Source organism: Numenius arquata, chromosome Z (assembly GCF_964106895.1).
Source record: "Numenius arquata chromosome Z, bNumArq3.hap1.1, whole genome shotgun sequence".
In the NCBI taxonomy this organism is placed as follows: domain Eukaryota; kingdom Metazoa; phylum Chordata; class Aves; order Charadriiformes; family Scolopacidae; genus Numenius; species Numenius arquata.
The window spans coordinates 73869143-73885809 of NC_133616.1; the positions used below are offsets into that span (position 1 = coordinate 73869143).

Below are 16667 nucleotides of genomic sequence, written 5' to 3' on the forward strand. Positions count from 1 at the left end.
TTGAAGCAAATTCTAAGGGCATGTTTAAGCCTATAGGTATGAATGCTGTTGAGACCTCACATTCTTGCTTACGTAATCTGATAGAATGGATTACAATTTATCGTGTTCTACCACATTTTTTACACATACATTTCTTTACAAGGGAATAATCATAGAATCATAGAATAATTTGGGTTGGAAGGGACCTTTAAAGGTAAACAAATAATATGTATTAAACCTGTAAATCTTATATATAAAATCATGTCTTCATTCCATGTAATTTTTAATGAATCCTAATTGAAAAAAGAGGAAGATTTAAACAATATTTTCAGTTTCTGCAAGTAACTTTTTGATAAAAGTCCCATATTAGTCACTTAAGGCAGTGAGTGTTTGTCGTAGCCTAGTGTAGGCCAGAGTAAAACTCAGAGCTTTTGATAGAGGCAGTAATAGCTACTCTTTGGTAAATGTTGTTAATAAACAATGCTAATAATGATGCCTTTTTCTGCTCAACTGTGTGGTGCTATCAGCATTTCAATCTGTAATTGAATTCCAGTTCTTTACATTTTGTTAGCTACCAAAGTCAACAGGAAATGGAAGACTTCTCTGGTCTGGGAATGTGGCAAGAAAAAGTAAGAGAAAGGAACCATAAAACATCTTGTACTATCACTCTGCATTTTCCTATTTCAAATGCTGTCAGCAAACTACTGGAAATAAGCAGACAGAGGAAGTATGATTGTTATGAAATAGAATACACCAAGAACACAGTGATCTTCCTACTTAATACAGCGAATTCATAGGAGAACCAAGAAATATGTAGTTTACAAAAAGACCTACTTCAATGACTTTTTTTTATTGGAATATTATCCTCTGAAAGTTCAATTGTAATCCAGCTTATCTGAAAAGTGGTTTCATAGAAGCTAGCCATCACTGGCAAGGCTAAAGATGATAGCCAAATTAGCCATTGCAAAGTGGTCTCCTATACAGGCTTTCGAAGTGAAAGGGATGGAGCTATTCACTAGTGCCTCCGTTTCTTTTTCCTGCCTCTATTTTTCTCTACAAACCAAACATTGTAACTGTGTGTATGCAGCAAAATGATGTATTGATGCTAATTATACAATTATGGGATGTGTATGTGCATGATGACAACCTGGAAAATTGGTGTTATTAACTGTTAAGGTATTGCCATTATTGGAAATAATCTACTCTTTCATAAGAAACAGCAACAAAAAAAATTACTAGATAACAGCAGACCTTTATACCTTTTTATCTACCAGTCCAGAGTAACTCTATATAAATCATTAGACCAACTCTACATTTATATAATGTCACTGAAGTCAGTATTTGGTTATCTACCTTGAAAGAGAAGATCCTGTGACATCTATGCTATTCTATATTGCAGGATCAATCCTTGCTAAAATACAATCATATACCTGGTGTGACCATAGAATTACACTGAACCTGACTGTGATTAAGGAACCCTCAATTTGAGATGGGATTTTTAAATGTGAGATGTATAATCAGTTAAGTACCTGTAGACATCTGCCATAGAATTGGGTTCAAAGTCTGAAAGGGAATGGATTTCAGGAGCTGTGTAAATCTGTATCAAATGCTGCTGGTATGAGCTTGACCCCTCAGAAGAGTCTTCTTTTCTGTATGACTGCAAACCATAATCTAACACGGAAGAAAACACAAAGCAAACTACTCAGTGGCTACTTCTCTGAAACACATGCATTAGTAGACAGTAATACACCTTGTCTAAAGGAATTGATTATCCTTATTTGAGATATACATCTAAGTCTAAAAATAATGCTTGTCTGGTGATCTCATCCCTCTAAACCAATTGCAAATATAGCATCTGGAAACTAAATATTTGGGCGAGACTGCATAACAGCAGGGAAGTTGAACTACATAGCCCCTTCCAATCAGAATTATTTAACGATTTTAGAAAATTATATTCAGAGAATAGACCCACTTCAGTGAAAGCGTTAGCATACAAATGCAGGTTTCTGTTCTACTTGTCCACAATCCTTATCTGTGGTGGTAGGTTGCTAGAGTAATTACTAGTTAGACAGGTTAGAACTGCTGAAAATCAGATGGTGGGCTTTACTTGCACACCACCAGCTTCAGAACAAATAAATAATAATAAATAAATGTGAATCATCTTTGCAGCTATGCTTTTAGCCTAACATAGAAGAGATTCTCCGCATGTCACAGCATCAAAGAGGAGAAAAAAACAACTGGCTCCAGTTTTCTTTCTGATATAAAGAGCACTTTGCTGAGTGCATGGGAAGGCAGGATGCAGATTAATTAAGATGATCCTAGAGTGTCATTCCTTATGTTGGGGGTCATTGAATTTTTTCAAAGAGCTCCTACATTTGTTATTTGTGAGGTTTGTATAACATTATTGTATCCAGATAAACTGTGAATATTTGAAGCCTCTACAGTCCTGCCAGTTAACTTCTGAGCAGTTTCACAAAGATCCCATTTAATTCAGAGGAGCTGTGGTAAGGTGATACAGTTGATGTAATCCAACTATCTCCATTTTTCATCCTTTTCTCCAGAACAGGCTCTAAGTAAAGTAGGCAGTTCTGAAGGCAGCAGGTTATGAAAAACAAGTTGGAGAAGTAGGCATGGCCCTGCGTAGGAGCCTTAGCCATAGGATGACCCGTTGAAAGACAAATATGTTGCTGCTATTTTTAAGATGGCTCAAGGTTATAAAGTGGGGTAACTACTTTGGGGAGGAAGTAGAAGAGATGATTACTGCTTTCATTCCTTTTGGCATCTGCAAACTAAATTAGACTCTTCAGTGGTTTTCCTGTTCCCACAGGCTGTCATCCTGTACCAGGAGCAGACCAGACCTGTAGCTCTGTCTCTGGGAGAACACAGTTCAGTTTTGTGTACAGGACTGAAAAGCTCTGAATTGAGCCTGATTTTCTCCATGAAACTACCTTGTGTTTACCAATCAGTCAGCATTACTCAATGCCTTTACAGCACCGTCCATGGCTCAGGTTTTCTCTCCATGTCAAAACTAGGGATGAGACAGAGTTTCTGCTCAGACTGACATTGATAGACTCCATCATTTGTGGGATCTGATGTGTGCATCAGTGGCACATCTTAAATGACTTGACATGATAACATAACATGAACCTTATTTCAGCACAGGGCACTTCTAGTGAAGGCTGGTATAGTCAGTCAGCATTTCCATATGAAAGGTGAACAAGGAGGTGCTTGGGAGGAGTGTTGAGTCTGAGATCTATTTGCATTAGTGGGTTAGCTGGACACTTTTGAAATTTTGTTTCCTATCTTCTCTTTACCTGTAATTTTACAAACCCATCGGTCATCTATCACACAGTTACTAGACTTCAACCGTCCATGATACATTTTGTGGTGGTGAAGATAGGCCATTCCTTGCGCGATATCAGTAGCAAAAGAAAACCTGAAAGACAAAAATCAATGCGTTAGTATTTCCACTAAAGTTTCACTCAAGAGTGGCTCCAAAGACTACTGAAGTTGACAGAAAGCCTCCCTGGGACTGCAGTAGCTTTCAATTTGTGTCCCCATGCTCATTTTTCCAAAACATTTAAGGGGGGTAGCTGAAAGCCCTTAACTCCCACTCAGTTGTCTGAGTCCACAGGCCTTTAGCCTCTTTTAAGACAGTTGAGTTTCTTCTAGAGATTCCCAGTACCTTGGTATCCTTGAGAGTGATTTCAAATGTTTACAAGAGAAACAATTTTTTTATTAACTTTCTTACTTTGTTTGGAGGGTTTCTTCCCTTACAATCTTTTTCTTTGCTGAAGGCAAACATAAGGCAGAAGCAGAAGGAGTGTGCCAAGAAGTTTGTTCTCGAAAAAGTAATATCATTGCCCTTGTGGAAGTTTCATTGACAATGTGAAATAATTTTCTATATTGGTAAATATACTAAAGCATTTGTAGGTATCATTTCACCAATGTGTTTTCACAAACATATGCACTGATTTTTAATATAAATGGGAATGCCCAAGATATTTGGGAACAAAATGAAGCCACGTGGGAAAAAAAGGTTTAAAAACAGTTTTGCAATATAACTAGAGGTGGATTGAAAAGTTATTGGCTTAGCATGACTAGTGCTAAACATATGATTGCTTAAAAATCCAGAAGACAAGTTGGCCTGGATATTTGAATTTGCTTACTTTTTTTCTTCTTCAGTCTCTCCATATCACAGTGCAGGCCTGTCTATCCAAGGATTTTTATCTAAAATTAACATCTTGCCCTAAAGAGCACATAGCACAGTTTGTATCATTTAGTTTTTCACAAGTTTTTTTTCTACCTGAAGCCCCAGTTCAAAGGAACATCTTCATTGAGCAGAACATCACTCAAGCTGCCTTTGGGGCAGTACTCTGTCACAATGGCAACATTTGGCACTTCTATACAACCTCCAATGAATTTGCAGAGATTGGGATGGTCGCGTTCCCTGTGAAAATGAACAGAAATCACAGCATACCAGTAATTTTCATGGATGTCCCTCCTGCTTTTTCTAGAGAACTGGAAAACCAAGTGGCTTGTCTCACAATGTGTAGAGAAACGTAAAACAGGTATAAGGAGATTTTGATCTGATGTCAAAGCAAAGTTTGAAAGAAAGAGGAATGTGAATTTACAGTCACATTTGGACAGATTGTAACCCCTAAAAAAAATAGTGTAAAAATGGAATAACATACACTTCTCACGTTTTACATCTTACCTTACTTGCTTTACTTCTTTACGTATGGATTTGGACAGTGTGAATGTCTTCTTCATGATTTTCTTTATGGCCACTCTTCTACCATCACTGAAACAGAATGAAATGCTGTTTACAGAGTTTTAGGCCAACTTCATAAAACAGCCAGGCTACAAAAATGGACTGGATATTTTTTCTAGAGTGAGCAGCTTCATATCTCTAGAGATGAAGTACAGAATTTTAGCATGTCCGTATGTGGGTGTAAATCTGAATGTACATGACAGGTGACAGGGCCCTGTTTCTATGATAAGGGAAGCACGAGTGATTACATTCAAGCATGCTTAATCTGTGGATGACATTTTGAACATGAGAGTGTTAGAGTCAATTGAGGCAGCTGGATGATGGAGTAGCAGCAAAGGAAACATCAGAGTTAGTGAAACATACACAGCAAAATTGCTGCTATCCATTGCTTCTGTCTGATGTTTTGGAGATTCACCACTGATACTTAATAGCCTTCTGTTCTCATAGGATAAGGGATTGTCAGCAGTGAAGTGGCTGAATTTGACAGACAGCAAAGCAATTTTCCTTGGAAGAATAAAGGAGTCCAGTGAAGATACACGCAGGAGTATAAATACAGAGTACAGGGTCTGTGGTCTAGCAGATACAGGTGCATCACCAATGAGACTGAATGCCCCAGTCTTACATGTTTCACCCCTAATTAATGTGTTTGACCTTGATTCATCTGAGGAAAATTATGATCATGAAAATGTCATTATTCAGAAAGAAGCAGCAAAAATGCTCACTGTAAAAGATGTATGCTGGACACAGTGTCTTATCAATGAAATGGCTGTGATTTTCCAGAAGAGTGATCGATGCTGAAAAGGCAGCTGCTCCCCAGCCAATGATGCCAAGTAAGCTCCTCAGCCTGCAAGGCACAGATCCCGCCCTTTGTGTTCAAATGATAGGTATTACTTCCATCTTTGCAAATGCTCCACCCCTAATTATATTATTTTTATGGAAAAATAATATTTTTGGATAGCAGGATATGGTTATACTCTTTGCCCATGTAGTTACATGATGTGCACCTTCATAATGTGATCCAGAGGTGAAATGGTATGTATCTTCAGTAATGTCAGCTGGTTTGAGGACAAGATTTCTAGTGTGCTACTGTATAGGATTCAGGTCTTTAGTGCAAAGAACTGTGCACTGCCTACAGTTTACAAAAAGGCCGCATAAAAGCCTTGGTTCCAAATATATTTGAAAACAGGCATTCATTAACAGATGCAAGACACTTTATGCAGCCACATCCTTTTAACAAGTCCCCAGGAGAAAAGGGGAAATGATAGACAAAACAGAAGCCTGGCATGTAAGATATTCCACAGCCAGTATGTGGTACAGAAGTCAGATGATGATATTAACTTCCTAGATTTGGCCTAACAAAAGAAATGCAAGCTTTTGCAGTACCTATCGACAGTAAAGTGGCAAGAATCAGAAAGCAAGGTGAAACTATAGATAGTAGGTACTGCAGTAAATGAGGAATACATTGACTTACTATCTCCCAGTCTGGGTGAAGTACTGTTTCCTGGACACGTTAGCATCTGCTGTGCAGGAGCTCAGCGCACTGATACAGCTGGCATTGGAGTCACTGGGTGCTGGGGCAGCACTCATCATGCTTCCTGTTGCTGTCCATACTATGCGATCTAAACGGGATGTGGGATGAGAAAAGGCACCTGAAGATGCGTATTATTGCAAAGGTGGAGACTCCAGTGGCAGAGAAATATAGGGAATCCTCCAAATCTTTGCATCTCAGCTGGTCTTATTAACCATTAAGACAGAAAGCCATTGCTTGCAATGTGACTGCTGCATAAAAAGTAAAAAAGTACCAGAGCTGATTCATTGCCAGACATCTTTCACATTAATCCTCAGGATTTGATGAAAGTTTCATTTCTCTGCTCTTGGGATGATTAGCCCTTGCTGCTAGTTAGCTGCTGAGGACAGAACCCAGGGAAGCAGAGCAAGCCCTGTGCCATATTTTAACAAGTCTATTTGGAGCTCCTAGAAGACTGTAAAGTACAGGGATGTGGGAAGTGATTCTGACACCAGAGGAAAGTCAAAGAAGAGCAACAATACAGTCAGATGAAAAAAAAAAATCAGTGATCTCAAAGTATGTTTTTAAATCTCTGTTGACCAGCTCAAGGTAAGAAAATAGATTTCAAAACAAATGTAATTGATTACATATAATTTCACCATCACCAATTAGAACCCAGATTTAACCAATTAGTCTCAACATTGCTGAAACCTCTTAACTCTCCCCAGTATCAGTATCCAATAAAGTGTTGCTGAGGAAGTTCAGCATCTCACCTTGCATCAGGACTGCCATGCTCCCACACCACAGTATTATCCATATGCAGTTCAAAATTGCATTGACATTTGGAGTCTTTCTACAGCATTTCACCCACAAATCATAGAATCATAGAATGAGATCCCTCAGAAAGCCTTGAGAATAAGAGTCTCTCTGTGTGTGTGTGTGTGTGTGTGTGTGTATGGTGCAATGCACCAAAAAATTACTTATCTTGAATAAATAAAGCTAATTTATCGCAGTACAGGCGACATACCCTGGCTACAGCACTGCTGATATGTTTCCATTTAGACAACTGTACATTTCAGGCTACTATGGGTATCTCTGGAGATCTCTGTCCAGAGGAGACATAATGTCTGTTTCCAAATCTCATCATACTATCAATCCTCATTACTCTTAAGTTGTTAATTATCACTCCTAGGTCTTAAACAGTGTTGCTTCTTTGCAGGCTCCTCTCCAAGAAAACTATCTTTCATCTTGGATTTTCCAAATTAATTTTTCATGTGTTAATTTTTGATTGTGCTTCTAATTTCCCTCAGTCTCTTTCTATTTTTCTCCTCCCATGTGGTGTTTATGACCTCTTCTAATTCATTATCAGGTGAAAATTTGCTTGTGTTCCTTTTTGCAATATTGAACAACACTTTTCCTTGAGTGTTCCATTTCTTTTTTCACAAATCTGGATTGAAATTCAGTTTGGTTTATGATTCATTAATTAAATTAACTAATTTCTAAGACAACATCTCTTTACAACAATGAGGATATCATATCAAAACCACACAGAAATTAATGTTCAAGTCCAGAACAGAAAGTATCTCTACTGTATATTAACAAAAGAATGCTTGACACTTCTACTAGCAACAAAATTACAAGACACAGGTAATGCAGGCGTCTTTCTAGCAATTCCTTACAGAGAAAGAAAGTAAGAGTGTACATCAGCACAGACCTATCAGCTTCAGCAGATTTTTACAGATTTACCCTGTCTGGGGGCTTAGGAATTTTTTTCCTTCTGAATGCTAAAACAACGAAAAGCAAAGTAAATAATCTGTACCTATTTTAAGTGCAGCACAGTAAAGCATATAATAACATGATTTCATTCTTAACTTATTTTGTATCTAGAAGGTAAAATGAAAAATCCTCTGACCACAATGAGTTACTTTTTGCAGCAACTCTGCTACAGATAGCATACACTGAGAGAAATTAAGATCATATTATATACCTCATTATATTTGTGCAAATCCAGGGCAAATTAATGAGACCGATTATACAGAATGATACATGCACTGAAGCAACTGTAATTTATTTTTTCCAAGTCCAGAGGTTATATGTTTATTTTGCGATAGGACTGTCTTTAACTACAAATCACCATAAAAAAAAAAAAAAAAAAAAAAAAAAAGAAAGAAAGTGTTTAAAACGACTTTGACACCTAAAGTTTCAATAAACAAAAATATCAGTGATCTGCTGTTAGACATTACAGAGATTAAACTTTGGGCATGTCTTTCACAAATTGGTTCACCTTTTGTAAGACCCTTAAAGCATGAAGAAGTACTTTTGATTGAGATTATTTATCAAAATTATTAAGAAACTGATCATAGTATCAAAATGACAAGTTACTAACCTTGTTTGATGCAGGTGAAGTCTATAATCCAGCTTTCATCCCAAAACATCTTTTGTTTCTGATATTGAAACCACTACAAAAATAAAACAAATTCATTCCTGATGTAACCTTACTGACTTTGAAAGAATTAAACCAGAGATTATTTTTTCAAATATGAAAGTTTGTCAGTATCCAAACAAAATCTGATGTTTAAGCATTCAACATATATTTTGAGTAACAATAGAACCAAGACTATTAACAAGAGTCTTAGAAGAAAACAGCATCTGATAAATACCCTAAATGCCAGCAGGTTAGATTATACAGCTGTTATAGCTGCAGTCAATACCAAAATATCAAACCAAAGCAGCATTTTTACTGTCATTATACCGTTTTCTGTGGTGTGGATTTTAATATTAGAAGTGATGCATTCATTGAAACAGGTAACAAAAGCCCAGGTAGTACTCAAGGAACATTGTGTGGAGATTGTGTCAACATTTTGGTAGAAATTTATGACAAATATAGAGCTCACTGAATCAAAATTAAGTCATCCCATTTATTGCAAACAATTTCTGGGAAAAGACATCTACATTTTATCTTGCAAAGGTATGACTGAACAAAGTTGTATTAGCTAGAAGTGACCACGAGGCTTGCTACAGATGCTGATATCAAAGGAATTCTCTTGTCTGCTTGAATGATTAAAGAAGGCACTAGATTCCCAGATGGTTCTTTTTACATTATATTAATTACTGAACTGGATAAAAGGATTTTTCATATCTTGTTTATTTATCACCTAAATAAAAAAGATGCTACTGCAGAAGTTAGCAGGAATGAGTATAAAGAAATGCAAGAAGAAAAAAATAAACCTCAAAACCTACAGAAAGATAGCAGAAATAATAGGCAAATTTTGCTACCAGACATTTACATAAACCTATGCAAGGCCAAGAAACTCCATTGCTCTTTCTAAAATCCCAATTGTTTAAAACTGTCTGAACTTCTCATTTGTCCAAATACACATTTCTATTAGATCATATGGTTTTATGGCATAGTTACTATAAACACATTGACACAACTGCCCTGTGGATTAAAAATGCTCAAATAGTTTTCAACAGTGCTTCCCTTCCTAGCTCACAAAGCCATGCAGAGAGGCATGAAATCAGGAAAAAATAGAATTGTGATTCAAGCCCCCTGTAGTACCTAACTTGGTGGGCCATCAGTCCACTCCTGCCCATTCCATTTCAGCCTACCTCAGATGCTCACTGCAACTGCGGTACAAGATGCAAAGAGAAGGAAACCCTGAGAAAAAGGGGAGGCTAGCGATTTATAGGATTTGTAGGCCAAATCACAAATAAATGATCTGTTACCTACGTAGTCAATATAATGATTCTACAACTACTGTATTCACCTGCTAAATCCTTGTTATAAAATTCAGAATTTTTTTTTTCTCAAGATGCAGACACATAAAGAATGTAGATCGTCTTTCCCAGAAGCACTGTAAAGTAATAAGCCATAGTAGCATGCTGTTTCTGCTTTATAAAGATATTTTCATTCAAAGGTATCCAAAACTACTTATTCTATATTCATACACTCCTCTCTCTTCATTCCCTTTTTGTTTTTCCTTCATGAGTCTGTTATAATAAGTGATAACTGTTATGCAAAATTAGTCACTTTGAACTGAACTGGTTCAGTTACACTAAGAAAATGAGCCTATAAATAAAAAACACAAAAAAAAAAAACCAAAACCAAAACCAACAAAGCAGAAAAAAAAAAGAAAGAACATCCTCTTCTCATTATTTCTTTTGAGAATATCCCAAGTTGAATGTTTTCCCCTATAAATTTTATTTGGACTCTGAGATTTAATGGCCTCTGGTGGAGCTAATCCCTTCATGAATTTACCTAATTTGTTTTTGAATGCATATATATTTCTGACCTCCATAGGGTTTTGAAGCAGTAAATTTCATAACAGAGTTTTATTCTGAGTGAAAAGTATTCTTACTTTACTTGCTCCCCTTAGTTCCCATGTTGTGAAATACCTCTTCTTCCTTCCCCAGTAGATATCCATCCCTCTGTTACATTCCTCTTCACTCCTCTCTTACAGGATGAAAATTCCTAGCCCAATGAGCTTCCCCTCATGAAGAAGCCCAAAAGGTTGTTTCTCTTTCTTCTGCCTTCTTCCGTAAGACAAGTTCTGGATGCAGAAGAAAACCTACCCCACTACTAAGAGAGAGCTCCACTCTAACTAATGTTAGAGTGTCATGGAAGTAAGAGAAAGGAAATAGAAAAGGAGAGAAAGGATACTTACTATGACTGTCAAAATGAAGCCAGCGCAGACTAAACATATTGGTAAGGCAATTGCTATCTTAGCATCAGCAGACAGTGGGCATTCCCCACAATCTGCCGGGCAGATAGAGCAGCCTTCTTCTTCCTCACAAAGGCCATCTCCACAGACTGAATAGAAAATGAAATACAAATCAGAATATTTTAAGGCAGTTTCATCCATCCACAAGACTGTATTCAGATTTAAACACAGGGTTCCGTAGCCGGGAAACCTCAGAGTACCAGAGAGAATAAATTATGAAGAATCTAGAGATAGCACCCCAGCAGATGAAAGAATAATCTGAATTTTTAAAGTGATACAGAATCTCTTTGATCAGATCAAATTGCTAATGACATCAGAGCCTTTGACATGTTTTGTGTATAAATCAATCCATCACTATTCTGTTTCTCATTGTCCATCTGTTTTTTTCTGAGACTTAAAATTCCTCAAGTCAGGGCTTGATCCAGCCCTTGAGATCCCCAGAAGCTGGTCACCCATCCTTAGCAGCAGTAGACAATGGGTATTGCAGAAGAAACCTTGCAAACTATACTGCAAGGATTTCTTTTTCTCCAAGGTCTTATGAAAATTACCAGCAGTATCAGATATGATTTAAAACAAAAGCCCTGAAGGACAAAACTCCTTCTCCTATGTCCTGAACGGTGTTTCAATTTTTCCTCTATGACTAAACTAATATCATGCTGTACTTCAGCCTTCTGAGACAAGCTGAAGGTATTATTCTGTTACTATGTAACATATTTTTTTAAAAAAAAGCCTCAACAAAACAAAATCCACTGCTCAGTATTAATTCCGCCTCAGTCCATTTGACTGCAGTATAATACCAGGATAATCACAGAAGTCACTTTCTGCCTCAGGGGTAGAGCTGCACTTTTAAAATTTCTTTTCTGATAAATTGTAAGTTTCCTGGAAAACTCAGCTACAGCTGTCTTGAAATTAATAGCAAATTCTATAGCTAAATTCTTCCTTTTTTTTTTTTTTTTTTAATAACATCAGGAAATATATTCTTAAACTTCCAGAAGAGCAGCTAACAAGTCAACTGTGATAACATTGTATTTTACTCAATATTCTTCTTCAGATTGTGTGCTTAATTTATTAAATAAAGTCTACTTTTTAAATTTTACATTGCTAAGAGAATTGTTACCGTTATTTCTGCTTCCCTGCATACAGCTATACTAAAATGAACGAAAGACTGATGCCTTTGGGAGCAACTGAATGCTAATGTGAACAAAGGAAGCAAGATGGATTTCTAAGTTTCCAATGTGCTTATTGCCAGTCTGCTCCCCTTCAGATGAAGAGTGTCCGGTTCCTCACAACATGCTAGCTGGAAGAACATTTTCACATCCCCATCAACTGCAGACAAGCCTTGTAGTACTTGACACTGTTGGTTATGGTATTTGACTTTACCTGTTTTACAGTGTGGCTTCCTACTGTTCTAGACTGATACATATCTTAGAAGCTCAAACACTTTTTCATGGTCTTGGTATCTATGCATGAATGATAAAAGCATTGATTTTTGCGGCCCATAAGTAATTCACTCACATCTTCATTTTTTATCATACCTACTGCAGGAAGGACTGTGGTTTTCGCTTCCAGAGCAACTTGCATTCTCCCAACTCTGATGTGTGCAATGAGAGAAGTCACACCCACGTGAACTAAAACAACCTGCCAAATAAGTGAACAAAGCAGCAAGCATCAAAACTTCACTTGCATACGGTTGAGTATCATGACAACAATTGTCCAATTGTGGTGTCTGGTGAAAGAAGGCATGCCTTTTTTCAGAATGGGGAAGGATGGGTGTCCTTGACTGGGGAGACAAACAGAAGCAGGGTACACAACTCTTGTGCAAAAGGCAGGTCTGATTTCCTTCCTGCTGTGTATTCTTTCACCAAGCAGGCCAAGCATTCTGCCATGTGCTTCCCTTCTGCTAGGTAGAAGGCCCCTAATGACCGTACACAGTCCACAGCACAGTCCAGTCAGTAGTGCAATATATTGTTAGTATAGGCCTTAAATGGACAGATTATGCTATTTTCTTCCCTCCCATCCCCATTCCTTCTACTAACTGCCGAAGGAGTAGCAGTGGGAAAAGCTGTTACTTCCAAGTCAAGTCAGTTGGGAATTGATATTACTCATACACATCACTGCAGACATAACACCAACAAATTAATTAGACGGGCAACATGTACCTAAACTGCACTAAACTACTAGCAAGTAAGCCCCAAAAAGAGCAAACCAGGTAAAATCCTGTAGGCAATAAATTTCCCTTACCTTGGCAGTCCAGTTTCTTTGGCTCATTTTGCCAGCTGTAGACAAAGTGTGAGTAAATATCTGGCCATCATCTGGGATCCACGGACCACATATTCCTCCTCTCCCCTTTAACAGACATACCGATTATGTCAGTAAACCACAACACAGTGAAAATCCTAACTCCTCCTGTTTTACTTTCTTAAAATTACTTGTATTCTCAAATAGAAAATAAAGTGATATTTTATAACCAAATAAATTAAAATACCAAAGAACAAGTAACACTGTTCTGTGATAAAATAAAAGACAAAATAAGAGAAAAGTGATTGTACTTATACTGAGCGAAAATGTAGTCCAAATTTTAACAGCAGTAATTCCATGAGGGTAATACGCTGTTTCAGGATTTGCCGTATTAGAACCAGAAACAGAACCATATCCCACTTTTAATATTTTTCTCCAGGAGTTTTATTGCAGTTTCATATTTGATATGACTTTTTTTTTCTTTAATGAAGAAGGCAGGCACCTCTTATGTGCCTGTTTGCAGAGCATTTCTCAGTAAAGGTGTTAAGATGTAAACCTCCCAGCAGTTGCAACCATAGAGGATTATTCTGGCTATTAGAAGTTCTTGCTTTTTTTTTTTTGATTGTTTGAAAGGATTAAGTTTGTCTCCTAACTCCAGATATTTCTTTAGGCACTTCTTTCAATGCACTGTAAGACATAGACCAAATAAAAAGAAATGGAGTTCATGTTAACCAAGATAAAATATTTTAGAAGTCATGACGCTTCAAAAAAAAAAATCAAACCAACAAAACCTCCTCTTGAATTATGGAAAAAGCTCACATTGAAGTGTCTCTTCAATCTTATGCAATGATACTCATGGCCTTCTTGCTGTATGACAGCCAACCTCCTTAGACTTCTAAGTAGGAACGGAAATATTTACAACATTACAAGGAAGCCAGATGATGTGTGTTGGCTACATGCTTTCACCTTTTCCACACCTTAATTCCAAGCAGAACTAATTGTGAAAGTAAGAAATAATGGAGAGAATACCACAGTGCTGGGACGCTGAAGTTCGTTATTATGGTTCTAGAAAAAAGTTTTGATGTGATGGTTCCAGCAAGGATTCTTCTTTTAAACCAAAGTCCTGGTTCATTAATAAGAAAGCTCTTTAAGAAGGGACTGCCAAGAAATAAGCTGGAGCTCTTGTGGAGACATTAAGCCTTTACACAGAAGGGTACATGAAATAGCCACAGGATATGTAGACTAGGTTTCCTATTACACCATCTTTGATCATGCAGAATGTGTCAGGTTGCCAGAAGCGAGATCAACTAGAAAGACTGGGAACTGCATGGAGGTTGTTATGCAGGGTAAAGCTTACCTTACAGACAGAAAAAGGAAAAAAAAACCCAACAAGTGTCCCAAACTGTATTGTTAGAATAAAAATTTTAAATATTCATTCGAAGAGGGAGAGTCTCTTACAATGAGTGGGGCAGATAAGAATGGATTCTGCTCACATTGCATGAACAAATTTGTTACCTTGTATTTGGATTTTTTTTTTTCTCTGATCTAATACATAAAAATCATTCCATCTCAGGACATGTGTATACAGGCTTCAGTTCTACAAGTCACAGCCAGTGATACTCACCCCACTCAACTTCAGTAATTCAAGCAAATCACTCAGGGCCCCTCTATAAGCTGCAGAAACAGTAACACCTCCAACTGACAATTCACCCTGCTTGCTTTAGAATGAAATGATCTGTCTTTCCTTCCCTATTGACTGTACAGAGATCTGAGCCAAGCAACCTCCAAGAGATTAAATTGGCCCCACTAAACATAATGAGAGATTCTGAATGCTGCCTTGTCCAAAAATCCAGCCGTTTGCTTTGCAGCCTCAGCATCCAGTGTAAAAAATTCTAAAACTGACAGACATTCCCACAGTGGTTTTTGTGAACTATAGATGTGGTCTAATTGTAATCGCAGAAAGACTTTATAAACCTGAACCTTGTTATTACAAAGATATCTCATCCAGTAGCAAGAATGAAGCACCTGATGCTGCACCATTACACTAACCATGAATGCCAAAGGACAGGAGTGAATGTTGGCATGGTAGACACAGCAGTTCTCCCCATTTGCATCTTTCCAGCTGGCGGGGCACTCATGCTCCTCACAGAATTCCTTCGCAGCAGTAGCATTGCTAGAAGAGAAACTTTTATATTCATTCCTCATTCCCCAAAATTGCAGCAAGAACATGAGAACCTATTCTTTATCCTGCATGGAAAGAAGAACTGCAAAAACATACACAGTGAAATAAATAGTTACACTATTTCTTTCTCTTTTGTTTTGCTTCTCGTTGGAGCAGTCCTAGAGCAATGAAGACTGCTATAACCCATACCATGGTCTACTGCCACGTGGTAGGGACTTCTGACAGATACTATGCTGCAAGCAGGTACCAGCATCCACCTCTCTCCCCAGACTGACTTCATGACCAGATGTGATTACTTGGCACCGTTATATCTGGCACAGAAGAAGATACCATCGCTCTACTTCCACTATCAGAAATACGCGTGCCTGGCTGCTTTCGTTCTCAGTGTTTTCAATTACATACCTTCATCCATGTGTGTGATTCATACATTTCATTCAGCTCCAATCTTTGCTCCACAACGCAAACAACCAAGGAAAATAACAGTACTGGACAATAATATCAGACACAATTCCCCAAACTAAAAAAATAGAGCAAACACTGGACTTTATGAATAGACTGTTCTGCAAAACAAGGTGGACCTTTTGAAAGTTTGTCCCTGAAAGATGAATGTAGTTACCTGGAAATGTGTGATGAAATGTTTTTTCCCACTGTCTCCTTGGTTACACTTTCAGTTGGTTATCACTCTAATAAACAGATTTGGCTTTAAAATAAAATAATTTTCTGCAAACATGGTTTACTCAGTCGAAATAGCCAAACTAAGTTCTAGAGTTTAGTTTAAATGTTATGCACTTCTGATGGATCTCTCTATTCAACGCAATGCCAGAATACCAGGATTTATTTTTCAGTTTGTTTTTAATGATAGAAGTAGTCAACCATGAGCAGATTTAAGAAAAGACTGTATTATAAGAAATAAACACAAACATAGGGGATCACAAACACATGGCCAGATTTACAAAGATATAGACATACCTGAAACTTGAGAAAAGTAAATTTGACAATCCCCAAGACATCTAAACAGATAAAATATTAAAATCTATTGGCCTTTGAGCCCATGCTAGGACTTAAAAAAATACTTAAGCAATGAGTGCCTAATTCCCTTCTGTGTTTGTCTTTATGGCTGCTTTGTAAAATTTATCCTATATTACTTCTCATTCAATAGCTTCATCATGGCTTCACCCAGTTATGCTGATGCCAATACATTGACTTGTCAGCATCAGTTATATTTGGGTCAGCCACGGTAAGCTTAGGAGCCAACCAGATAGTATT

The 16667-nt window shown here is 37.4% G+C and overlaps 1 protein-coding gene across 1 annotated transcript in view; it reads right to left on the bottom strand.

Moving 5' to 3' along the window:
- The window catches only part of LOC141477638 (atrial natriuretic peptide receptor 2-like), a 34529-nt gene that overhangs the window by 12769 nt on the left and 5093 nt on the right, over positions 1 to 16667 (bottom strand). The window contains 10 exon segments of the mRNA XM_074166885.1: positions 1509 to 1650; positions 3294 to 3415; positions 4286 to 4429; positions 4697 to 4783; positions 6225 to 6372; positions 8647 to 8719; positions 10925 to 11070; positions 12517 to 12619; positions 13223 to 13327; positions 15269 to 15404. Of these exon segments, the coding sequence (XP_074022986.1) occupies positions 1509 to 1650; positions 3294 to 3415; positions 4286 to 4429; positions 4697 to 4783; positions 6225 to 6372; positions 8647 to 8719; positions 10925 to 11070; positions 12517 to 12619; positions 13223 to 13327; positions 15269 to 15404 (1206 nt within the window).